General features: G+C 34.8%; 1 protein-coding gene and 1 pseudogene across 1 annotated transcript in view; one reads left to right on the top strand and one right to left on the bottom strand.

The window, feature by feature from the left end:
- Nucleotides 1-27,217, top strand: part of MYOZ2 (myozenin 2) — a 37,293-nt gene extending 10,076 nt beyond the window's left edge. Inside the window, exons 3-6 of the mRNA XM_003800062.3 lie at nt 4,043-4,212; nt 10,986-11,115; nt 13,311-13,494; nt 26,792-27,217. Coding sequence (XP_003800110.1) covers nt 4,043-4,212; nt 10,986-11,115; nt 13,311-13,494; nt 26,792-27,026 — 719 coding nt within the window. The 3' untranslated portion in view covers nt 27,027-27,217. The remainder of the gene's footprint in view (nt 1-4,042; nt 4,213-10,985; nt 11,116-13,310; nt 13,495-26,791) is intronic.
- Nucleotides 8,232-8,317, bottom strand: LOC111728515 (annotated as a pseudogene).
- Nucleotides 27,218-27,461: the final 244 nt, after the last annotated feature.

Genomic DNA, 27,461 nt, shown 5'->3' with positions numbered 1-27,461 from the left:
GCATTTAGTACTGTTAATGTCCCTTTCAGCACTGCATTAACTTTGTCCCATCAATTTTGATAAGCTTTACTGCTATTTTCATTCAGTTCAATGTTTTTTTAATTTTTCTTGAGACTTCTTTTTGTCATATGGATTATTTAGAAGTGTGTTGTTTAGTTTCCAAGTATTTGGAGATTTTCCTATTATCTTTCTGTTAGTAGTTTCTAGTTTGATTTCATTGTGATCAGAAATAATACTCTGAACATTTTAATTCTTTTAAATTTGTTAAGGTTTATTTTATAGTTCAAGATATGGCATATCTTGATATATATTCCATGGGCACTTAAAAGGAATTTGCATTCTGTTGTTGAGTAGAATATAAATGTTGATGAAATCCCATTGGTGGACAGGACTATTGAATTCTTTGATATTCTCACTGATTTTCTGTGTTGCTGTTCTATTATTTATGGAGAGAGGGATGTTGAACTCTCCAAATGTAACTGTGGACTTGTCCATTTCTCTTTTTAGTTCTATAGTTTTTGCCTCACATATTTTGTAGCTCGGTTTTTTTTTTGGTTCACACACATTTAGGATTTCCAGATCATCTTGGTGGAGTGACACTGGAATCATTTCTTTGCTCTAAAATCTGCTTTATCTGGTATCAATATAGCTCCCTGCTTTCCTTTGGTTAAGGTTGCTTGATATATCTTTTTTTATCCTGTTACGTTCATCCTGCCCGTATATTTTATTTGAAGTTAGTTTATCATATAGTTGGTTCATTTTTAATCCAATCTTCTAATTGCTGTCTTTTAATCGATGTACTAATTTCATGTGATTATTTGTGTATTAAAGCTTAAATCAATTATTTTATTTTTAGTTTTCGGTTTGCCATCTTTCTTTTTCATTTTTGTTTCCTTCTCTCTGAATTCCTATGGGAGTACTTGAACATGTTCTTTTAGCCTCACTTTGGTTTTTCTTCAGTGTTTTTAAGTGCACCTGTTTGTGTAGCTTTCAGGAGTTGTTCTAAGTATTGCCTTATATATTCATATCATCACAATCTACTTATGTTGTCATTTTACTAGTTCAAGTGAAGTATAGAAACTTACCTACTTTTATGTCCTTTTATCCTCCCTGCTTATAATATAATCATCTCACATACTTTTTCTGTGCACATTTACATTATCAGTGTTATAATTTTTGGTAAATCATATTTATCATGTGTTTGCTTACTGTGTTCTTTTATTCTGATGTGCCAAGTTCCCTTCTTTTATTGTTTCCTTACTGTTCAAAGAACTTCATCAAGTCATGCTGTCAGGGTTGATGTCCAGATTCTCTTGGCTTTCCTTCAGCTGAGAATGTCTCAGTTTCTCCTTTATTCCTGAAGGATATTTCCCTGGGCATAGGATTCTGGGATAATAATTCTTTTCTTTCAACAAATGGAAAAATACTGTGCCACTTCCTTCTGGCCGTCATGGTTTCTGATGAGAAATTTGCTGTCATTCTAATTGTTTTCTCCCTGTAGGTGAGTTGTTGTTTTCCTTTGGATTCTTTCAATATTTTTCCTTTATGTTTAGTTTCCAGAAGCTTAATTATAAGTCTTGTAGCAGAGCTATCTGAGTTGACTGTGTTTAGTGTGCTCTCAGCTGCCTGAATCGGTAAGTGTGCATCTCTTCTCAAATTTGGGAAGTTTTCAGCCATTATTTCTGTGAGTAGTTTTCCAGTTTCATCCTCTTTCTCCACTCCTTCTGGGACTTCAATGATGCAAATGCTTTATCTTTTACTACAGTCCCTTGAGTCCTTAAGAAGATTCTGTTAATTCATTTTTTAAGCCTATTTTCCTCTCTGTTGTTTTTATTGCATGATTTCTATTGTACTATCTCCCAGTTCACTGATTCTTTCCTTTCCCCCCTGTATTCTGCTACTGAGACCATCTATTGAGGTGTTTAATCTGATTATTGTATTTTCCATTTGGTTTTTTACATCTTTTATTTCTCTGCTGAAATGTTAATTAATTTATTTATTTGCTAAAGCATTCTAATTTTTTCATTTATTTCAAACAACTCCCTAATTACTCATGGAAGCATTACAAAAAATATGGGTGCTTTAAAATCTTTATCACATAATTTTAATACCTCAGTCATCCCAGTGTTGTCATCTGGTTGTCTTTTTTATCCATTTGAGATCTTCTTAGCTCTCTGTATGATAAGGGACTTTTTATTTACATCTGGACATTTTCATATTGTGTTCCGAGATCTTTGCTCTCCTTTAAACCCCCTTGTTCATCTGTTCTTATCTGATAGCAGAGGAAGGAGAGTGCCACCTCATTACTGCCAAGTAGAAGTAAAAGTCTAGGTTCCCAATGTGGCCCCCACTGATGCTTAGGGGAGGCTCCTTGTTATTGCCGGGAGAAAATAGAAGTTCAGTCTCTGCCACAGTCTTCACTAACACTGCAGGGAGGAGCTTTTCACTGGCCAAAAGGAACAAAAGTTCCAACTTGCTACTTGGCCTCTCTGACACCACCCTAGTAGAGGGAGTGTTGGAGAAACTTGTGAGAGCCCCACAGGGTGAAATTCTGGGCTGTGCACATAGTCTTTATTGACTTGGGTGGGGCAAGGCCAAAGTGTTTTCTGTGGTGTTTGGCTAAAGCAGAGTAGCTGTTCTCTAAACATTTTCTGTCCTGCTGTGCGGCTCCCCTCCAGGTCCTTTACAGAAAAAGAGCAGCTTTCTGTTGGAGCTTTGTTTGCCTGTGTCTCTTGGTATGTCTGGGTTGCCAGCATGTTCAGCTCCCAGTCTAAGATATATGAGGTAAAAAAAAAAAAAGAGAGAGAATTCACCTCCATGTTGTTCCTTAGTTCCTAGGGTCCCCCATTGGTCTGCCTTTTTACCCCAATTTTAGAATGTTTTTATTTTTATTTTATTCATAATGTCCAGGACTTTCAGTTATACCTAATAGATGTGTGGGGAAAAATACATCTCCTCCGTCTTTCCAGAAGCAAAAATGTTGATATTATTGCTTTTACTGGTAATGGAGCTCCTCTCTATGTCATATCAAAACATGTACACAAATTACTTTTTTAATGGGGAGAAAATTTAACAAGTTATTCTGTTCTTTTATCCTAAACACTCTCAAAAGTCTAATTATTATGGTTAGTTTTTCACATCAAAGATGTTGCCCTAATTGATCAAAATAATTATTTATTTTCCTAATGGTCCAACTTTTGTTCCTGTCCATGGAACAGTAGCCCACAGTGGCAGAAGAACTCTGGTTATTACCTAAATATATTCCTGATTAAAGACATCAAGTGGAGGTGTTTCATCTCTTCTGGATTTTGGGAAAGTTTTTTGGTACTGGAAATAGAAAATAATACTGATTTACTGAATATCTTCTATGTGTAAGTCATGGAGGGACACAAAGATTAAAACATAAAAAAAATGCAAACCATGAAACAATACAAAATAATCAAGGGTACATAATTCAGTATTGTGGAGATGATATAAACTACTATGAAGAGATATTTTAAGGAAAGGAGTCACAGAAATGGCATTTGAGCAGGACTGGAAAGGACGTTCACTCAGTATTTATCATCTGCTTCCTTTATGTAAGCTGCTTAGTGCTGGATGTAGAATTAATAGTATTTTGACCAAGATTGGGAAAGTGGGTGTGGTGGGAGGGTAGGGTAGGTATTTCAGTGAAGGGGCAACTCAAATTGATACATAAAATGTGGAGAGAAGAACAGTTCACTAATTGTACTAATATTGATGACGGTTAACTTTTATTTACTCTTTCTTATAATGCTAGGTGCTGTCTATGAAGCATTTTTATTTAGTTCTCATATCAATGCTTTGCAGTAGATAATTAGCCCCACTTGAGACATGAGGAAACTGAGCTTTAGAGAAAATAAGTAGCATATCTATGATCATGCAGGTAGAAAGTGGTGAGTCCAGGGTTTCATTTAAGGCAGTCGGCACAACAGCATAAAGCAGGCGATGCATTGTGGAATGAAGAAGAGCATTAAAATATGCTTACCTTAGGGTGTTCATCCATCTGAATATTGTTTTACAGATGTAGACGGCATGGACCTGGGCAAAAAGGTCAGCATCCCCAGGGACATCATGTTGGAAGAATTATCCCATCTCAGTAACCGTGGTGCCAGGCTATTTAAGATGCGCCAAAGAAGATCTGACAAATACACATTTGAAAATTTCCAGTATGAATCTAAAGCACAAATAAATGTAGGTATAATTTGACTGTGTGGTATCTAAATGAATGAGCATCATTTCCAAATTTGTATGTATCGCTGGATTCCCAAGCAAGTATTCTATGTATTTTCTTTCAGTTGAGTCTAAGATTTTTTTTTCCCATCATAAGGAAGAGTTTAGGTGGGTAAACAAAAAACTATTATAGATGATATGAGTATGCTTTTAGTTCAATAGGGACATTGTAAGTTTGTGGATTTGGCACTGAGGAACTGACCTGTTCTACCGATAGGAGGGAGAGCGAGCAGAGAGAAGTAATGCTAGAAGTTTCCATGCTCTTATCACCACTAGTTAAATGTTTGAGATGGAGGCACTTCCAAAGCACACAGCACTCCACAAAGTAAGGATAAGCATTTTATTGGCTGAATATATCCTGGCACTGAAGCATGCCTGGGAACTACAGACACATCTGATTTCCTCTAAAGCATTTATTCCACATTGTGTAGGGAAATCTGGTTCCTATTAACAATAAAAGCCAGCATGGACATAACTCATAGAGAAAGATTTTCTCAACGAAAGCTCATAGATGGAAATAAATTAATTAAACTGCATTTTACTTATTATATTAATATGGTATTCATGTAAACTGTTATTTAAGAGATTATAGAGGAAGTAGTCTGTAATAGAAAGGCAGCCAGGTTTGGGGAAATAGCTTTAAAATCACATAGCATTTGTGAAGAACCAAAAAGAAATAGTGCTTTGATCCTAAATTTCAGGAGATGATGGAGACTACAATAAATATGTTTTAATTCCTGAGAGTTTCTTCCTCCAGCGATGAAGGGTCTTCAACTTTACTTACAAATTTAAACCTGAAAACTTACCAGCTGCTGTCACTACTAAGTTGTTTTGAATTGACAGCACACTTTTTTACAGAAAACACACTAATTTCACCAAGTTCTTTTATGATAAATTCTAAGACACATTATAGAAACTAACATCCAAACTCACAAACACAGACATTTCATTCATTTCCAAAATTTCTATTTCCCTTTCAGGCATGAAGCTTGTTTCTGTTAACAGTGAATGTTGAAATGACATTTTAAATCATTTTCTTTTTCACATTAGGGACCATCCTTCAACATTCATGGATTAAATTTAGGTATAGTGGGTATAACTGTGTATTTAGTTTGACATTGACTCTTACTCAACTATATTATTTACATTTGTGAGAAATTATTTTTCACCTGAAGTCCTACATCAATGCAATGTTATATTACCCTATAATTATGCCCAGCGTCCTCTTGCCAGAAAATACCTGTGGCTAATACAGTCTGAGTCAAAAATAATCCCTACCTCATATTATGGAGTCTGACTACTCATATTCTTTCAATAATGACAACAGAGGAGACATTCTATGAAGTAAAATAAAATAAGGTGGCCTAAGGAGAGGCTTTCAAAAGTCATCAACATGTCTAGACATCTGAATAAATGAATAATGCCAGTTTTCTTAACTTCCACTTATCTCTCTAAGAATAATACTTTATAGTTCCAGAAAAAGGTACGATGAGATTAACAATGTCCTTATGAACACAGCTTACTCTCTTATCCATATTTTAAATTAGGGACAATAATCTTATGTTCTTGTGGTTCAATGTTCTGGTTATACTTAAAATCTATAAGAACATGTCTGGAAAATTTTTCACTACTCCTAAAAGATCAGGCACTAAGTAAACAAAATGGCCCTAAATGAGTCTATTGAAATAAAAACTTAAATGCTTATACATAACTCAGAGCAATAAACAATAATAGTGTATGCAATGAAGCCACATTTCATCAAGTTACATAACATACCCTGAAGTCTGATGAAATTTACTCTCTCTTCTTTCGAAATGAGGAAAGTAGTATTCAAGGAAGTATGTTGATTTGCCTTAAGCAGCACCCTAGTGAAGAAGATTGAAACCAAGCTTTGAGAATTTCAGAATTCTTGGCATCAACATCAATCATGGTGTTTGTTGGTAAAGGAAACTCTGGCCTGGGAGCTAGGAGACCAGGATTTGGTCCTGGCTCTCCTGCCAGCCATGTGATTTAGAGTTGACTTAAAAGGGATGTTTTTTCTCTTTTATAAAATAATGATATGAACTCAAATGCTCTTTAAGGTGCCTTCTGGCTTTAGTGATCTGTGTGTTCTCTTATCTTAATTCCAAATATTACCTGAATAATAAATCAGTACTGGAGATAAGCAGCCTATGAGATCCTATGAGGATACATTCACTTTATTAAGGCACCAGATTATAATCTGGAACATTGTTAGCATGACAGGAGTTAAAATATATATATAATATCGGGTCCAGGTCTTTTTCCATTCATTCGTTTATACTGTTAGAAAATATTCATTGAGTATTTTCTTCTAGAGACAATGCTATGAGATCAAAGATTAAAAAGAATACAGCCTTTATTTAGTGATGGGGGTCCAAACAAGACTGAAAGATAGAGAGTAACTGTTTATGTACTATCCTGCTCTTGAATCATCTTTCTAAGATTTGCACTGCGTTAACGTCATCTACTGACCACAATCTCTGGAACAAGTTTTACGTTTATTGCTTCCCTTGGGCTATAGATATTGTCAAAATAATTTTTTCACTTAGTTTTATACATTTCTAATTTTATGATCATGTTTAAGACCCCTTGTAAATGAAAATGAAAGCCAGCCTTCTGGTAATCAATGCCATTTGTTCAAATACTAAGTATCATTTTAAAAACAGAAAAAATAAATGCCGTTGTGAACTTTCCTGCTGAGGCACACTGGTGAATTCGAGCAACATACACTTTCTAGGACACAAACAGCACTAACAGGAAGTGTCCATTCTTAAAAAGTCAAGAAACATTGCTTGCTGTATGAGCCAATTTTGAAGCCCTCGCTCATGCACTGAATTACTTCTTAAACAAAAAGGCATAAAAGGAGATGGTTGAAGAAAATAAGTGGGCAAAGGAAAATAAAGTGGAAGAACACTTCCTGAGAACTGAAATTCTCTCTATAAAATACTGCAAAAGGAATATTTTATTTTGAATACTTCAAAAAAGGATTTTTGAAATCTCTAGAGATTTTAAGTAATACACATACTGGGCAAAGGGAATATGCTATAAAAAGTAGTTCTAAAGTCAGACTATACTAAATATATTGGGATTCTGAATGTCTATGCATTTTGTTCAAAATGCAACTTTTACAATGTATTTGGCACGAAGTATAGAATAGATACTATAAGATACTAAAAGTTCCTCTTTTACTTCCATTGACATTCCCACAGAAATCATCAATATATATTATGCATGTGTTTTTAACATACATGTTGACAGGCTATAGGAGATTGCTCTAGTTTTGTTTTCTTTGGGGTCAACTTAACTGAGATATAGTTAAGAAAATATTTTTCCATTGGTCTATTTAAATTCTCTGGAGGAAATTTCAGATGACAGAATGCTATAATTTAAGGTTCATAATTATAATAAGTTACTAACTAATTATAAGGCTTTGCTTGTATACATAATGATGATATAAAGGCATTGGGTGTCTCCTAATAATTACTAATTAGAAAGAGTTGATTTTCCTGCTCATCATTAATTCCCAGGAAAAGGTTACAGAAGGTTAGTATTATGATTCCTAAAAATTAATGCAGGTAGAATGACTGGTAAGTTTAGGTAAAATTTATTTGATGAACACATTCAAGGAACTTAGAAAAGGTAATTTTTTATGCATTGCAGATTTAAACTTCCTGCATTTATCTCAGCTACCTTTTCATTTATAATTGAAGTTGGCATGTACTTTTCACTTTTTAAAAAGGTAGTGAAAAAAAGGACAATAATCTAATTAATTAATAGGTCAAACACGATAGGAGCTAAATTCAAAATGCAAAACATTGAATTATATATTACATATATGTTAGTTAAATATCCATGTTTAAAGATCCTTTAACTTCCACAATACATAAAAATAGTTTTGAGGTATAAGAATGCAAAAGACTGATAGTGCTCAACTAGACTTAAATCAGATTATAAATTAGTTGAGGTCCAAACTAACATAAATCCAGTAACAAAATCCAGCTAACAGAAAATACACTTGATCTTAGCCAAAAGGCCAAGAAGCAATAGGTAACAGAAAATAAATAAGAAAGAGCATGAAAAGATGGTCCAGCTTTTATTGAAGTATTGAGATGATACAGAAGATGGAGCTATTTCTGGTAGCTGAAGTTAGGCAGAAAGAAGAGGGCAATTTTAATACGGATCTTAGAGAAAACCTAGGATTTGATTTGGTGAAGAGCAGGAAGGAGGACATTCCAAGCAGATGGAAGGGCATGTGGCCATCAGGAGGGCAGAGGCCAGCACTGGGGAACTGGCTTGTGAAAAGATGCAAGGTGAAAGGGAACAGGTACGAGGTGAGTCCAGGATCCTGGTCACCAGGCCTAAGAGCTTCCGTTCTGCTCACTAGGCAATAAGGGACCATTTCTAAAGACTGGAGCAATGCCACACTCAGAAGTGTCCCTATTCAGGCTAACTGAGAGAGAAATGCTGGGTGGGGAATGAACACACAGTAAAAGCATGAGTGAGGAAGCGGATGTGAACGTGAAAACGGAAGTAAAAAAGGAAGGTGTAATTTTTTAAAAGGTTATAGTAAAAAACTCAGCTGGATTTGGAAATGTATTCACTAAAAATTCAGCAAATGTTCACTGTTTATGCTATATAAAGCACCAGATTAGGCTTTGTAAAAGACGAGTAGATGAGTAAGATAAAATCCCCCCTTCTCAACTAGATAACATGGGCGTCAATAAGACAGGATACAGAAGATAAAAAGGAAACTAGGGCGAACGGTGTGGGAGCGGCAGGAAGAAAGACAAAACTCTTCGATTGGAGCGTGAGAGCGGATCAGGGAAGGAGTGGTTTTTAAATCAGGACAGATCTGACTGTGGTAATGAGGAAGAAGGGACTTCTTGCCAGGGGATCTCCCACAATCAAATAATCAAAAGTAGAGAATCATATCAGATAATAAGGAAATCAGAAGTGGTTTAGTTTGAAGCTTAGGGCACACCTTGAAAACTGAGCAGAGATGAGACTAGAGAGGCAGGGGTGAGAGTACCAGGCGAAAACATTTCAGTTTTTCAAGTACAGCAAAGTGTGAACGTGACAGTGGGCCAGCAGTTCAGAATGTAATGTTTCAAGTTTTAAAAATGTTTAAGGTTTTAATATTTTTGCTATAAATTTTAACCTTTGGCAGAGACAGGCATGAGAAAAGTCCTTCCTAAAATGTGTCTTTGTAAATTCTAACAGAGATTAAGTTCTTTGGTTTCAAAACTGTTCTTTGAAAAGATAGATACCCCTTCAAAGTTAATACATCAAGGCAGATTATCAATATCTGTCAAATTTAATTTATTCATGCTGATTTAATTTTGTTACTGATATTATCTGCCCTGGAAAAATGAGTATTTTGATGAAACAGATGAAAGAACAAAGGAATAAATTGAGACTACTGATTTGAAAGCAGACTTTGGGGGATGCTACAGTCAGTGCGAGTGGGAAGGGCACTTGGGCAGTGGCTGTGTAGTTGAGGCCTAAAAATGGGGATAAACGTCACTTTCCCATAATTTCATCAGGCAAGATTCTTAGTTTATGGACTTTGATCATAGTATTTAAGTTTTAGAACAAAATAATCTTATAGTATTTAAGTTTTAGAACAAAATAATCTTATACTAAAATCCCTATGAAAGTTAAATAAAGGTATGTTTCACCACAATATCTTACAAATATAGAAAAGAACTTAGCCAATATTTTCTGCAGGTTTACAGAAAAAGACTTAGGATTTGTTTCTATTTGCTACACTCTTCATTAATTGTTTCTTTCTAAAGTTAAAAGATAGTTTGATTTTAGGTACTTTTTTTTTTTTTGCACTTCTTTTTAAAAGACACCTATTGCCCATATATAATTAAAACAATGCTTTATTATAAGAATAAAATCGTGCCATACTTCTGAGGACATTACCTAACACAAGGTCTATTTTTCTGTCTTAAAATGGAAATTGAACGTTTTTGAAAGTTCCATATTATTGCCATAAATCATGACAGTATAACAAATTTTCTAAAATTAAAAAGATGAATGTCTCTTCTCAGCATCTTATTTTCTAAAAATCATAAATTCTTCCTTCTGCAAGAACATGTAACTTAGAGTATAAATGGTTTTTGGCTTAGGGTTTTGGGGGGGATACATAGGACTGCAATTCAAATTTCAGATTAAATTTTAAAACTTTCTATGCATTAAAGAATTTAACTAAAGCCCAACTACAAAATATAATAGTAATTTAAGGATTACTAACCCAAATGTTTGGCCAATATGCTCTACATGAGTAGATTAGTAAAGATTTAGAAATTAAGTACATTTATCTCATAGGGATCTTGTGAATAGAAAAATGAAGTAATTGATATGAATCACTAGATATAATGCCTGGCACACAATAAGGCTCAATTAATTTCAGCTTTCATTATTGTTAAGTGGATTGTCATCATAAAACAGATCTTAGATCGGTATCAGTAATGTCTCATTCAAGTTTTCAGTCATATTATCATGTAAATTATTGAGGCTCCATGAAATAATGAAGTGACATTGTAATTTATTGTGTTATATTGAAGATCTAATTGTATAGGACTGTATTTAATTGTATATAAATTAAGAAGTATACAAATGGAGTTGTGCATATATAGCTCCTATTATGCAAGAGTGTGACTAACATTTTTGAGTTTTAAGCAGAGTTTACTTTTGATCAAATACAGCACCGTATGGCTATGCAGAATGGGAAAGTGGATGGAAACACCCTGGAAGGTGGTTCCCAGCAAGCCCCCTCGACTCCTCCCAACACCCCAGATCCACGAAGCCCTCCAAATCCAGACAGCATTGCACCAGGTAACTAATCCCCTTCCAAACAGAGCAATAAAATCGCTGATAGGACTTGAGTCATTTGAAGCCTTTACTAAGTTTTGTTTAAATAATACATCCTTTTCATGCTTTTAGATAAATTCAAGATAAATGGAAAAATTCAGACCTAATAGAACCATGTAAAACATTTATGATAGCTTCAATTCCTTTAAAGTTTCATTGTGTTTGTTGGTAATCACTTGTTATATTAAAAATTAAGTCATTTGTAATTATATTGCAGATCTAATTGTATAGGACTGTACAATTTATGAAAGTCTATGTAATATGTTATCGTCTTTCATTTCACAATAACTTCGTGACATATTTATTATAATCCTCACTTGACAAATTATGAAACTGTGGTTATGAATGTCTATGAGGCCATATTGATGGATCAAGAGTTAAACCAAATTCCCAAAGGCCTCAAAAGTGACCTCATGGGAGAAATTGCTTTTGTTAGTCTCTGCTGCCTTCAAGGGTCCAAATGCAGTTCCTTAACATGTATATTTCTTTATTACCTTTAAAGAGAAGCACATTATTATCCAGTCAATATATTCTTTAAATAGAAACATCTTTCAAAAAAACTGTAATATGTCTTCTCAACAACCACAGCTTTTCAGAGTAACTTATGGCAAGTGTCTTTGAAAATCCAAGCCTTTTCTCAAGGGTAATGTATAAAGTATGCTTTTAAATTTTTAAATAGTTTTATCTTGAAATGAGTGATATCTGTCATTTTTTGTGATAAATTTAACAGTAATACTCAAATGTAATACTTTTTTGAAATTATGTAGGTGAAGCATCTGTATAACATTAAATGTTATTTAAAAATAGGTCATTGGTGAGGTTGCATTTATCAGAGCATTCTTACTGAACACAGTGAGAAAAACCATTGCTAGATCTAGTGAAATAACACTGAAGGAGACCAAGTAGGCACAACTAAAATACGGAAACTTCTGAAATAGAGCATTTCAATAAAGTTCTTCAATAGCATTCAAACAAATGTTATAATAGAAAAGCAGGTAACAGGGTCTACATCTATAGCATAAACTACGTGGGAGAAGAAACAAGCTTTAAAATCAGATAGATCTAGGTTTAACCCAGTCACTCCTGCCATTCTACTGCTCTTTCCATTTTACTACTGTGATGGGAAAGAAAATAAATCTCTTTGGGCCTCAGTTCCCTCAATTTATCAAATAAAGAAAACAAAGCTCACAGCACTGGGTTGTTAGAACTAAGTGTGATAAGTACAGTCCCTACCATATCATAAGCACTCAGTTAATTTTAATTCTCTCCCCATCCATCTTTATAGCCTTCTTACATAACAGTATTCTTAAACAACACACACACTCTTTTTAGCTCCAACCACTGTGCTGCAACCCTTCCTTTTGAATTGTTGCAGGTTTATTTTTTTTTTAATAGGAAGAGAAAGGACATACGCAAATGTCAATGTTAATACTATTTGGTACTCTCATCACATGGAATTTTTATTATATGGTTATTACTATATGGAATTGCTAAATGAATAGAAGAATTAATTTCTGTTCTCAAGGAATCCTTACATTAAGAACAGATACAGAGATTCAATGTACTTTATTTGGGTGATGGAGACCTCAAAGCCTTGGTTTCACCACTCCACTGTACAATGTATTCATGTAACAATTTCTTGTAGTCCATAAATTTATACAAAAAAACTAGACATAATAGACATAGGGAGATAGGAAAGATGCCCAAGATATAGTCTCACTTTGTCTATATAATTCAATATCATATGTACATTTTATTTACCATCGGGAGCATATATGTATATATATATATGTATGGATGTGTATATGTATAACAGGCACTCAGTAAACATTTTAAATTAATTAATTGTGATTAGTATAGTATAAATTAATGTAAGGTGCACAATTTTTTAAAAGTTAAATGAACAGTTTTACTGAACAAATATACATTAAGACAAGTCAGGGAAAAAATAACTGTATGATTTGGAAAAATTAAACATTAAGAACAATGGTTTCTTTTTATAAAGGAGTTTTAAAATGTCGAGCAGTATCAGAGTGCTGATTTGTAAGGGACCATTCGTCATAAACATACCCCAGCATGAAAAGTGGCAAAACATTAGGTGAAGTTTAGTAACTCTCAGGCACTCTGTGTTTACTTATTCTTGCTCTATTTTTCCAAAGGATATTCTGGACCACTGAAGGAAATTCCTGCTGAAAGATTCAACACCACAGCTATCCCTAAGTACTATCAGTCTCCCTGGGAACAAGCCATTAGCAGTGATCCGGAGCTTTTAGAGGCTTTATACCCCAAACTTTTCAAACCTGAAGGCAAGGCAGATCTGCCCGATTACAAGAGCTTTAACAGGTAATTCAATTTTCCTGAGTGATACTGTTGGTATGTAATACCCAGATTTTTCCATTATGGTACACAGAACCCAATCTTCTAGTAGAAAAATATGTTCTTAAGAAAAATTCTAAATAGCCACATAGGAAGGATGTCTTCTTAACTTAGACAAAGACTCACTTTTGCAATATTACTAATATTTTTTTACTTGGTCCTTTTTAGTATAAAAGTGAAGAAAATGATTCAGAGGCTATTGTAGTTATAACATTAGACATCCTCACACACTTCAAAAATGTTGTTTAAATAATAATTTCTAATCCAAACATTGATATTAGTTTATGTGTTATTTCAAATGACAATACTGTTCAAGAATTTTAGGAATAATTCGCATGTAGGACATTATGGGAATTATTTTGTTACTATAGATTTCAATTTATATTTTTGCAGGCTTTAAGTCAGATTAAAGTAATGTAGAGACTTAATGGCCCAAGATTCTACCTCACAGATGTACAAATCAAAATTTACCGTACCAAAGATATTGCCAAATACATCTGTGGTATTGTCTATACAATGCACATTGATTTTTCCTGATATTCATCTTTTATAATTTCCATGGAGATTTTGGATATTTTTAATGATTTTATAATCCATTCTTTGACCAGTTAACATTTATGTCAGTGTAAAATAACTTTAATATGCTATCTAATACATATAAAATAATTAGATTCAATTTATAGGCTGCTAAATAACTATTCATTCAAAAATGAAAAAATTTAAGGAGTAAAACTTTGATTTACAAAAAGGAATGCCACATACACTTCATTTAAATAGTAATCTTTAGCATTTTAATTACTATACTATTTAAATTTTAGTTTTTACATGCACACTACTCTATTAGGAATAGAACTATTGCATAAAAGAAGCATACCACAAAATTCAAAGGGGGCTTGAGGAGTATCAAGGAAAGATGACTGAGATGCCCTTTCTAATCAGTTTTCCAATTTTATCCAAAAAAAAAAAGTGTTGAAAATTATAAAAGTAAAACACAGGAAAAATGATGTACTACTTCAGGCTTTTGATATTAGTGCTTAAGAAATGTTATAAGTCTTTTTAAGAGCTGTCTTAAGTCTTTTCTGGATCTTGTGGCTTCAGTATCCCATACCTGCTGTGCAGCTTGCCTGCAGTTCTACAAACACACTGGTGTAGTTCAGTCAGTTATAATAAGATACCTACTGATTATATAAATACCAGGTGAGTGCTATATCAATGCACTTGACCCTCAAACAAAAGGCCAAGAAGTAATAGTTCTGTATCAATGAGCACAATACTTCCCAAATGTAGCCCCAGCGTTAATCAGAGTTTTATAAATGTAACATATTATGTACATGTGCATGTGTGTTTGTATGTGCACAAGAAAGAAAAACAAGATTTAACCTACTAATACTTCTCCTTTACTTGCAAAAAATGTTGTCATTCCTTTTTAAACATACATTCACATAGAAATAAAAAACAAAAACTTCAATTAAATTGAATCAACATACAGTGGATCCTGAGACTCTTTATGATCATTAAATAACATCAACAGATGAAATAAACCATGGCGTGATACAGAGACACACCGAGCACGAAGCTTCATGATCCTTTCATTCTTAAAGCATATGTAAAAGGGAATGCAAAATTGAAGCCTTATCTATTGCATGGATTGCTTTAAAAGTCTTCTTATACCTCATTTTGTTGTGCTTTGCTTTACTGCACTTCACAGAGTGTGGATTTTTACAAATTGAAGGTTTGTGGCAACCCTGTGTCAAGTTAACTTACTGGCACCATTTTTCCAATAGCATGTGTTCACTTTCTATCTTTGTGTCACATTTGGGTAATTCTTGGAATATTTCAAACTTTTTCATGGATTATTATGTCTGTTATAGTGATCTCTGATCAGTGATCTTTGATGTTATTATTGGAATTGTTTGGGGACACCGTAAACCATGCTCATATGCATATAAGATATGGAACTTCATTAATATTGTGTTTGCTCAGGCGGCACCTGTGGCTCAGAGAGTGGGGCGTTGGTCCCATATACGGGAGGTGGTGGGTTCAGACCCAGCCCCAGCCAAAAACTGCAACAAAAACAAAATTAAATATATATTGTGTTTACTTTGACTGCCCCACCAACTAGCCATTCCCCTGTCTCTCTCCTTCTCCTCAGGCCTCCTTATTCTCTGAGACAGAACAATATTGAAACGAGGCCAGTTTATAACCCTACAGTGGCCTCTAAGTGTCTAAGTGAAAGGAAGAGGTTCACATCTCTGACCCTAAATTAAAATCTAGAAATGTTAAAGCTTAGTGAGGAAAGCATGTCAAAAGCTGAGACAGGCTAAAAGCTAGACCTCTTGCACAGTTCGCCAAATTATGAATGCAAAGGAAAAGTTCTTGAAGGAAATTCAGAGTGCTACTTCACAGAAACATGATTGATAAGAAAGTGAACGAGCCTTATGTAAATTCCCTTAAGCCAAAACCTAATGCAGAGCAAGGCCCTAACCTCTTTTATTCTGTGATGGCTGGGAGGGATGAAGAAGCCGCAGGAAAGTTGGAAGCTAGCAAAGGTTGGTTCATGAAGTTTAAGGAAAGAAGCTGTTTCTAAAACATGAAAGTTCAAAGTGAAGTAGAAAGTGCTGATAGAGAAGCTATGGCAAGGAAGATTTAGCCAAGATCATTGATGAAAGTGGTGAGCCTAAACAACAGATTTTCATGCAGAAAATCTTAGACTTTCATAGCTTTCAATGCTTTCCTTCAAAACTTCAAAGGGCAGCCTGACTCCCTCTTGTTAGGGGCTAGCACTTCTGGTGACTTTAAGTTGAAGCCAATTCTTATTTACCATTCTGAAAATTCTAAATCTACTTGCAAATTATGCTAAATTTACTCCTCCTGTGCCCTATCAATGGAAAAACAAAGTCTAAATGACAGCACATCTGTTTACAGTATGGTTTGCTAAATATTTTAAGCCCAAGGTTGTGAGAAATAGCATCCCCCACAAAAGCATTCCTTTCAAAGTATTACTTGCTCACAGACAATGGACCTAGTACCCAAGAGCTCTGATAAAGAGAAATACAAGAGGATTAATGATATTTCATACTTGCTAACATAACCACCATTCTGCAGCCTATAGATCAGAGAATAATTTCAACTATCAAGTCTTACAATATACATTTCAGAAGACTATAGCCATAAATAGTGATTCCTCTAATGCAGTGGTTCTCAACCTTCCTAATGCCGCGAACCTTTAATACAGTTAAAAGCAGTTAGGATCCACAGGTTGAGAACCACTGCTCTAACAGATCTGGCAAAGCAAATTGGAAATCTTCTGGAAAGGATTCACTATTCTAAATCCTATTAAAAACATTTGCAATTCATAGGAGGGCAGAATACCAACATTAATAAGTTAGGAAGAAGTTGATTCTAACCCCCACAGATGACTTTTAAGGGTTCAAGGCTTCAATGGAAGATGTTCTGGAAATAGCAAGAGGAATCTAATTAGAAGCAATATCAGAAGATGTTGTGATTGATTGCTACGATCTCATGATAAAATTTGAACAAATGAAAAGTTGCTTCTTATTGGTGACCAAAAAAGCCCTGTTAGATGCAATCTCCTCCTAGTGAAGATACTATGAACATTGTTGAAATGACAATACAGGACTTAGAATATTCTGTAAATTTAGTTGAAGAGTAATAGCAGAGTTTGAGAGGACCGATTCAAATTTTGAAAAAAATTCTACTGTGGGTAAAATGCTATCAAATAGCATCAAATTCTACAGCTAAACATTTGTGAAAGGAAGAATCAATTGATGCAGCAAACTTCATTGTTGTCTAATTTTAAGAAGTTGCCAAAGCCACCCCAACCTTCAAGACACCACCCTGTTGAGTTAGTGGCCATCCACATCAAAGCAAGACTCTCCATCAGCAAAAAGATCACCACTCACTGAAGCATCAGAGGATTGTTAGCATTGTTTAGCAATAAAGTATTTTTAAGTAAAGTATATAGGTTTTTTAGACATAATACTATTAAACACTTAGTAGACTAGAATTTAATAAGAATTAAGACATAATTTTTATATGCCTTGGGAAATAAAAAAATTTGTGTGACTTGTTTCATTGCAGTATTTACTGTATTTTGGTGGTCTAGAACCAAACCCATAATATTCCTGAGATATGCCTATTACATCTTTGGTTTAAATTCTTCCCAAATCAATAAGAAGTCATATACTTAGGATCTCCTTATCAGCTATGGCAGAATAGTTTACATCAGAATTGACTTTATAAAAATAGTCAGAATATTTAGCTTAAAAAAAAGATACAAGAAGATTTACCAAGGAAGCAGGTAAGGCCAAGATCTAAACAATAAAGGAAATCTGGAAATGTAAACCCAACATTTGGTACCATTTTCCCCCTTGTTGTACTTGTTGATTTATTGGCAATAACTAACAGTCTGGAAAGCTAAGCAAATTTTTCAGCAATTTCCAGTCTGGCAAGGCCAAAATCAGAAGTATAGGGACTTCCAAGCAGGAGGAGGCCTGGCAAATATTCTAAGCTTTCAACTGGGAACCCTAAAGGATTATATCATTTAAGTACAGGTGAACAAGTAATAGACCAGCCTTCACAAAGCCATGCCCAACCAACACAGTCTCACACTGAATAAAGGCCACTTCAGCTAAATCAGACTGCCAGCATGACAGAAGTAAATCCCCTCTGCAGGGAAGATGACATCATTCAGAGATTCCAATAATCTCTACAGGTCTTTTTTTTTTTTTATTTTCAAGTTTTAAAATTGTGGTAAAATACCCATAACATAACAGTTAGCAATTTTAAGTGTACATCTCAGTAGGATTAAATGCAATATACTCATATACTTATAATGTGCAACTCTCACTACCATCCATCTCCATAGCTCTTTTCATCTTATAAAACTGAACCTCTGCACCCATTAAACAATAACTCCCCATTCCTCCTGCCTTGCCCTGACAACCACCATTCTATTACACTTTCTATCTCTATGGTTTTTACTGCTCTAAGCACCTCATGTAAGTGGAATCATATAGAATTTGTCTTTTTGTGACTAGCTTATCTTATTTAGGATAATATCCTAAACTTTAAAAAATTATTTTATAAGTTTATGTTCCCATAAAAGTCAAAATGTTCATGACTACTAGGGGCAAGAGGGGTTGTGACTGGGTAAGACATGTACAGGGCTCTGGAGTAGCTACTAAAATGTGCAGTCATTTCAAGATTATAAATTTTATACACAGAATTATGTGCATCTCTATGATATTTTCTGTATTTGTGTTATACCGAATTATAGAAATGTTTATAAAACTCATTAAATGGATTTAATAGCAGATTAGACACAGTTGAAGATAGGATTAGTAAACTGATGCAGAAAATGTTCCAACTAAAGCAGAGCGGGGGAAGTTTTAAGCAAATGACATACTTGTAGTAGCAATAAAAATGCCAATATATGTGCATGACTAGAGTTTCAGAATGGAATAAGAGAGAAAACAATATTGGAAGAATTAATGACCAAGAATTTTTCAAGATTGACAAAAGACATCAAGCCTCAGGTTCAAGAAGTACTACACTACCCAAGAACTCAAGAATAAATTCAAAGTAAACCACACACAAGTACGTTATTGTAAACTAAGAACCATAAGAAAATCTTAAAGATAGGAAATAATAGACACATTATTTTAAAATGAGTAAAAATAAGAACTATGAAATTATGGATGAAAAAGGAATAACATCTTTAAAATAATGTAATGAATAACTGCCAACCTACCATTCTATACCACTGAAGATAGTATTTAAAGCTTAGAGTTAATATAAAACCAAAACCTACTTCTTAGACATTTTCAAACAAAGATACTGTTTGTTGGCCCCTGCTAAACGATAAGAGAAGAAAAATAAATAAACGGTATAAGAAAGGAAAAATAAGATTGTCATTCACAAATGATCTGATTATGTCTATAGACAAATTCAAAAGAAGCTGCAGGTAATTCATGAGAATTAGTAAGTGAATTTCGCAAGAGAACAGAATACGAGATCAACATAAAAAGCATTGTTTTTTAAATATAACAACAAATATTAGGAAAAAATAATATTCATTGATTTTACCTTATGACTGCACTTTTCTTTATACATTTAATACTTCAATAAAGTTTTTCTTTCAAAAAAATCACATAGGCAAAACAATCTCAATAGGTATCTGAGTCATAAAATTAAATGTGACAATAGCCATTCCTTGATTAGTTTAGAATACATTCCAATCATTTAAAATAGAGATTGAAATGATTTCCAGAATAAACTGGGTTATCGTTTCCCCTGTTGCAGGTTAGCAGGATTTTACTTTATGAAACTATTCAAGATCATGAGAAACTAATTTGACCAAAAATTTAGTTTGTCACACATTTTATCTGTTTAAAAAATAAAATGGAGTTTTATTTTCTGTTTATTAAATAATTCAACATATTACATTAAGACTTCATTATGCTATAACTATTCTTTTTCATTTTTGCAAACACATAAATGGGAGAAATGGAGAGAGAGAAATAAGCAATTTCTAGGTATTTCTACAGTCCTTGCAAAGAGTAAAATTTGCAGTCCTGCATTATTATGATATTAGATAATCTAATTAATTATTAGATATTGTTAGTAAAGCATAGAAGGATAAGAAATAGTCTGTTAGGGTTCAACAGTGATAATGACTAGATATTAGATAATCTAATTAATTATTAGATATTGTTAGTAAAGCATAGAAGGATAAGAAGTAGTCTGATAGGGTTCAACAGTGATAATGACTAGATAAAATGTGACTTGTGTCTCCCAAGTCTAATCACATTTCCAAAGTGGCCCAGAATCTAATTTGACTTTGAAGTTTTATATTCCTTTTAAGTATGTTTAATGTTTTAAAAAAATAATACTTTATAAAACCCAAAGGACTTAACAATAAACCAGGAGCGAGGAAGTTCCCAGCTCTGCTTCAAAAAACTGTACAATAACTTGATCTGTCACGATTCACAATTGCAAAGATGTGGAATCAACCCAAGCGCCCATCAATTCATGAGCAGATTCATAAACATCTGATACGTGGAGTACTACTTAGCCATTAAAAAGGATGAATGAATGCCTTCTGCAACAATTTGGATGGAACCAGAGACCATAGGAGAAGTATCTAAGGAATGGAAAAACAAACACCACATGTACTCACTATTAAATTGGAACTAATGAATGAGCACATATGTGCAAGAGGGAAGTAAAACTCGGTGGAAATCAAGTGGGGGGGGCAAAGGCCTGCCTAATGGGTGCAGTGAGCACTATTTGGGTGATGGACACTAAAGTATTACAAAAGTGATCCATGTACAAATATTTGTACCCGTTTAATATTTTGGAATAAAAAAATGCTATGACTTTGAGTTTGTTACTTCACCTGGGCTAATCTTCATCCTCTGTAAAATAAATCTTATGATTATATGATTAAGATTCATTAGGTATTTAGTAGAATAATTTCTACACAACCATTTCATCTACTTCTTTTCATTATAGAATAACTAGTAATTATTGTGGGTTTATTACATATCCAACAATATTCATTTTTATAAATGCAGTCACCTCACTGATCCATCAAAATAAACAACAAAGCATCTATTAATTTTGGGGGGTTTTGTTTGTATGTTTGTTTGCAGTTTTTGGCCAAGGCAGGGTTTGAACCCGCCACCTTCGGTATATGGGGCCTGTGCCCTACTCCTTGAGCCACAGGCGTCGCCCTTTGTTTGTTTGTTTTTTGGCTTCTGGGGATTTTTTTCAGACAAATTTTCATTCTTTCACCCTGGGTAGAGTGCTGTCGCATCATAGCTCACAGCAACCTCAAATTCTTGGGCTTGAGCAATCCTCTTGCTTCAACTTTCCAAGTAGTTAGAAATACAGGCTCCAGACACAATGCCCAGCTGTTTTTAGAGACAAGGTCTCTCTCTTGCTCAGGCTGGTCTCCAACTCCTGAGCTCAAGCAATCAACCCGCCTTGGCCTCCTAGAGTGCCAGGATTACAGGTGTGAGCCACCATTAGCTTTGAATTTGAGCAAAACAGGCTTATTATTCACTATATAGATGACAAAGTGGAAAAATGACTTTTCTACTTTGTTTGGGAAATTTATGTTATGGGAATTACAGAGATGCACAGTTATTTTTTAGTAGAATGTTTCCAACTTTTCAGTGGAAATGTTTCCTTCACTAACTCTGACTATAGACTTGAAACTATTTTTGGAGGGCTTCAAAATCTTACAAATAGCCTTTCACATTCAATGCTTAACATCTTTGTTAATGGACTCTAATTTCTGTATTGAGAGCAATAAAATTCAAACAAACAGGATGTAGTCTCAATGGTGCCAAAAAAAAAGAAAAGAAAGAAAGAAAAGAAAAGAAAACTCTGCTTTCCAAACATCAACTATTCACTGGATCTAGGAGGTAGGAGGTGGGTGATAGAACAGAAAAGAATGTTTTCATTTACGAGAAAAGTAAATGACTCACACAGTGGTGGTAAAAAGAGAACTGGATGAAGAGGGGGAGCAAGCCACTAAAATCTCAGTATCAGGCATTCTATTCTACCACCTTACATCTTTTCCTTTCATTTATTCTTTATTTCAATGATCCTTCAGTCCCACCTACCAAAACCATCTCATTTTTTCCAAGTCCATTAATCCCTTTTGACCACACTCCTTTCTTTCTTAACCAGATTTCACAGCCATCACTATTATCACTCCACTGTACATGATCTTTGTCTCCCTTGCTTCTCTCTCCAACTGTTGTACTCAACTGCTACAGCTCTGATGCTGGTTAAGTCCGGAATCTGTGGGCAACAATTTTGCCAACTTTCTTATCTTCAATTGATGACCACAAATGTCAGCACAACCAAGCAATCCAAAAACATTCTCTCCCCAATTCAGTTTGTCAGTCTTTGTTTGGAAAGAGAAGAGAAGTTGTGAATTGTAAGACACAATTGTGAGACAATTCACACCTTCTTTTCTCTTTCCAAACATCCAACACCCAACCTGTGTATCACTCTGAAGCGATGGCCTCACTTATAATTTCTCTGAGAAAGTGGAAGCAAATTATCAAGAAATCTACCTCAACTTCCCATTACCAACTTTGCCCATTGAGTGCCTTGGAACCCATATCCTTTCCTTTTCCTCTTTAAAAAAAAAAAAAGCTGAGGAGTTTCCTGTCCTGTTCCTAAGGTCAGCCCCTCTAATTGCATACTGATTCCCACCTGCTCTCATCCATTCTAAGGCTTATCCTGCAATTATCCCTTCTTTTGCCTGCATCATTGTCTTTTTCTTTTTCTATTGAGTTATTCCTACCACCACATGGGCTTATTAAAATGTCTCCCATCTTAAATAAAAACTTTCTCATTTCCCCAGGCTCCTTTCCAATTACTTCCTATTTCCTTCCTTTTTCTTTCTTCTTCAATGATAGTCTATATATGTTGTCTCTATTTCCTAATGTCACGTTCTTTTTTTTTTTTTTTTAAGACAGAGACTTGCTCTGTCATCCCAGGCTACAATGCAGTGGTGTCATCATGACTCACTGCAACCTCAAACTCCTGCACTCAAGTGATCCCCTTGCCTCAGCCTCCTGAGTAGTTGGGACAACAAGCATGGACAATCATACCCAGATAATTTTTTTATATTTTTAGTAAAGACAGAGTCTCACTCTTGCTCGGGCTGGTCTTTTCCTGAACTCATTTTCAATCAGGACTGCATCCCACCACTCCACTTGAAAAACTAACCCCTGTGTTACCATGTCCAGTGGTGAATTCTCAGTTACCAGTTTACTTAACTTCCCAGCAGTAGATGACAAGGTTGATCATTCTGTCTTCCAAGAAATAATTTTGTTCCTTGACTTTTAGATCACCAAATTTTTCAGCTTTCTCCTTCTCTACCGAAATGAGGATTAAGTTATCAACACAGGAATTTTAGGGGACATTCAGACCATAGCAGTGTCTAAAACAGTACCCGGCGCATAGGAGACATTCAGTAAATATCTATTAATATACTGAATGGTTAATAGATCTTACGCAATGATTGGGGAATCATGTCCTCTTTATGTCCAGTAATTTCTTTATCTTAGATAGTCTAACTCCAGAATCCCATTTCTTAGATTATCCTACTTTATTTTTTAGTTTGCTGCTGTATGAAATCTACTTTGTTTACTATCATCACCCATGGCAATCTGGAGGGGAGAAATCCTATTTATCTTCTACTCATTATTTTAGGTTAGTCAAATATATAAAGAAACAATCTCTCCAATTACTAAAGTCAAGAACAAAACAATAACTTTAGATTCTCACCTTGCATGGGAGGATGAGAAATATACCCTCTTTGCCATACCCTCAGCCCTGACCACCATCAATACTTGTTAATTTAGCTGTATACCACTATTTATCTTCTGTCATGTAAATATTCTAAACTAGATACATCTTTTCCAAGAATAGTAGCTTACCTTGGTGTTCAATTTCCATGGTCGTATTTTTAAAGTGGGTTTTATTATCATACCCGTGATATGATATCATAGCCAGTGATTATCATAACCAGTCCAATCTTTTTTATATTATGACTTTGCTTGAGTTCATTATTAATATCCAGCTATCACTTAGTTGGAGTATGTCTTCAAGTAGTTCTCTGAGAAAGGAAACACCAAATCTGAGTGCATGCATATCTATAATAATTTTTTACTTTGATACATGAATAATTACTTGATTATTATCCTCAACACCCATCCAACATTGTTCTAGTATCTTTGTATATCTAATGCTTTAGAAAAGATTATGTCAGCCTGGTTTTTCTTCCTATTATACATTCCTTTCCCCACCCCTGTCTACACAGCTCATTGTACTAACCAATATTAAAATTCTGACATTAATATCAAGGTAGCATCTTTGTTTTCTTTTTCATTAACTTTCCCTCGTATTTGGATGCCTTTGCTCTATCAGCTCCTCATCCTCCATCTAAGGAAAGTCGTCTTCTATCATACATCATGATGGTGATCCTAGTGTTACGCTTTCTTCTTCTGGAAGCTTGAATATTCTCCATCTTGACTCTCATTTACATTTAACACATTTTTTCCAGTGCATTCTGGAGAGTTATTTTATCTAATTTAGTATAGCTTTTCAATTGAAAAATAAAATACAAGTGTATTTTAGTGAGTTACAAAGACACATCAAAGACATTCCAATCCTCTTGAGTACAGTCTGGTAAGAAATAAGGCAAACATACCAATGGGCATAATGAAAGATGGAAAATATGGTTACAGATAGGTGAAAATAGAGTCCATGGGAAATTAGGGCAGGAATGCTTACCTCTGGCTGTGAGAGGTAGAGAAAGCTTCCAGAAGAAAAGTTCAGTGTGAGTTAGAACTTAAAGTGGTTTAGAAATGTAGTAAGGTCACAGTACTCCAAGCAGAGAGAGAGAGAGTAAAAGCGTATAAATAAAAGCAATGTGGTAGGAGAACATAAATGGGCAGAGCAAGCAGTTATTCAATTTGCTGGAAGAAAGGGTGTATGAAAGTAAATTGCAGCACCTGTATGGCTGACCTCTCCACTGAGACGTCTAGAGCATAATTCCACCCACAGCACAAGCCTGCTCTTTTCTCAGTCTTCTACCGGCCAGTTGATAGAACTCTAAGAGTTGTCCTTGACTTCTCTATTTCTCTCATAATTTTACTCCAATTTATCAGCAAATCCTGTTGACTCTACTTCTAAGACACATCCTAAAACCATCCTCTTCTTTTCTTCTTCTCAGAACACATCTGAAATCCAAAGCCGTGTTTCTTGCTCCAACTGTTGCTGTGCCTTCCCTCCTGCCCCGCTTCCACTGCTGTCTTCTTATAATCTTCTTAACACGATGACAGCAACCAGAATGATCTTCCTAAAGATTAACTCATTTACATCACTCCACTGCTTAACACCCTACAAATGGTTCCCTTCACACTTAGGAGAAAACCCATGTTCCTTACTTGAAAAGGCCCTACAAAATTTGCCTCTCTGTCCCATCTCTCCTCTGCCCTATCCTCCCCAACTAGTCTGGCAACAGAAGTTTCCTTTTCCTGAATATGCCAATATTATTTCTGCCTTAGGGCCCTTGTGCTAGCTATAATCTACACTGGAAATGCTAATGTGCTTTAGCCACACTGCATATGGCCAACTTCTGATCTTCAGATGGCAGTCTAAATGTCACCTCTTCAGAGGCGTCTTCCCTGATGATTCAATCTAAAGTAACTATATAGTTAGTCATTTGCTATTACATCACCCCATTTTAACTCTCCACATACTGTAGCTGTCATCACTATTAGATGTTTTTGTATATGTTTATGTTTACTTCTCTAGAAATAAACATCCCCTAAGGATGAAAGCTATATTAGGTAATTATTTCTCTAGAAATAAACATACTTTTACTTACATGCTTTTGCTCTCTCTCTCTGCTTAGAGTAAATTTCGCTAGAAATCAACATAAACATATACAAAAACATTCCTATCTCTTTCACTAGAATATTAAGAGCTGAGACTGAGCATACCTTTCAACTTGGAACTATGGTACTGAATGAAAAAATAAATGCTGAATTCAAATCAAGATGGAAAGTTATGTGGGCCCTTGAATCCCAAGATAAGGAAGTTGGACTTGATTTCAGAGGACAAATGAAAGGATGCCAAGGTTTTTGAGGTGGAGCTAGGAAGATGCAAAAGACACTCTTACCCTCGAAGAATTTAAAATGTATAGATAAGTCAAACATATTCCTAAAAAGAGAAGCTGATAATACAAAACACTGTATGTGTTACAAGCATCAAATGAACTGACATAAAACAACTGATGCTACCAGAATTTGGCTGAGGGAGTGTAGGCTGGGATTGCTGGAGGCAAGTTAGAACTGAAGAACCGTGGGACATGTCCAGGCCGAGAGATGTTAGGCAGGCAGGAAAGTAGTGGAAACATAGTTAGCAGAGGCGGAAATGTGTGTGAGGAGCACAGGCACAGGTACAGGGAGTAGATTCTGTCCAAAACTAAGACACATAGAAAGAAGCTTTACATGAAATTGTTACCAATGGCCGTTTTATCATAAAAGCGTAGGCCTTAAATGGAAATGCTTGCCTCAGAGGCCAGAAACTGAAAACCATACCTAGATTATAAGTATGCCCATAAAATTATGAATTAAATGATTTTCTATTTTCTGGCAAACAATTTTGAATATTAATTGGTATTTCTTTTTCTTTTCATTTCCCACAGAGTTGCCACCCCATTTGGAGGTTTTGAAAAAGCATCAAAAGTAGTTAAATTCAAGGTTCCAGATTTTGAGCTACTACTGCTAACAGATCCTAGGTTCATGGCCTTTAGCAACCCCCTCTCTGGCAGACGGTCCTTTAATAGGACTCCAAAGGGATGGATATCTGAGCATATTCCTATAGTGATAACAACTGAACCCGCGGAGGATGCCACGGTACCAGAATCAGAAGACCTATGAAGAGAAAGTTATACGTGCACAGAAACCTCTGCATAGAGAAATTGCTGATCACTATTCTGCTTACTGTCAAAGCCACTTAACATTTTTCACTAGTACCAATAATTTAACAGTAATTTAGCAATTTTCTTTTCATGGCATTTAATTTCCATCTCAGTTCAAATACTAATAAACAATTAGAAATCTTCTTCTAATTCACTTGTCTTCATTCATACTGTTGTTTTCACCTGGGTTAAACAAGCCACACTTTTTATTGTGAAAGTTCAGACAGAAAAGTAACTGACAACAAAAGATTTCCCCTTTGCTTTACTTAAAATGATTCACCCAAGATGACATTTTGAAAGTAGAATTTAGAATCAAAACACAGTGCAAGGTATACACTCATTCAGAGTTTCCCCTAAGGATGAAAGCTATAGAAGATGATGTGCATATGTTACT

This window comes from Otolemur garnettii, unplaced genomic scaffold, assembly GCF_000181295.1.
Source record: "Otolemur garnettii isolate 467f Iridium unplaced genomic scaffold, OtoGar3 scaffold00164, whole genome shotgun sequence".
Classification (NCBI taxonomy): Eukaryota; Metazoa; Chordata; class Mammalia; order Primates; family Galagidae; genus Otolemur; species Otolemur garnettii.
This window is presented reverse-complemented; position numbering and strand designations above follow the sequence as displayed.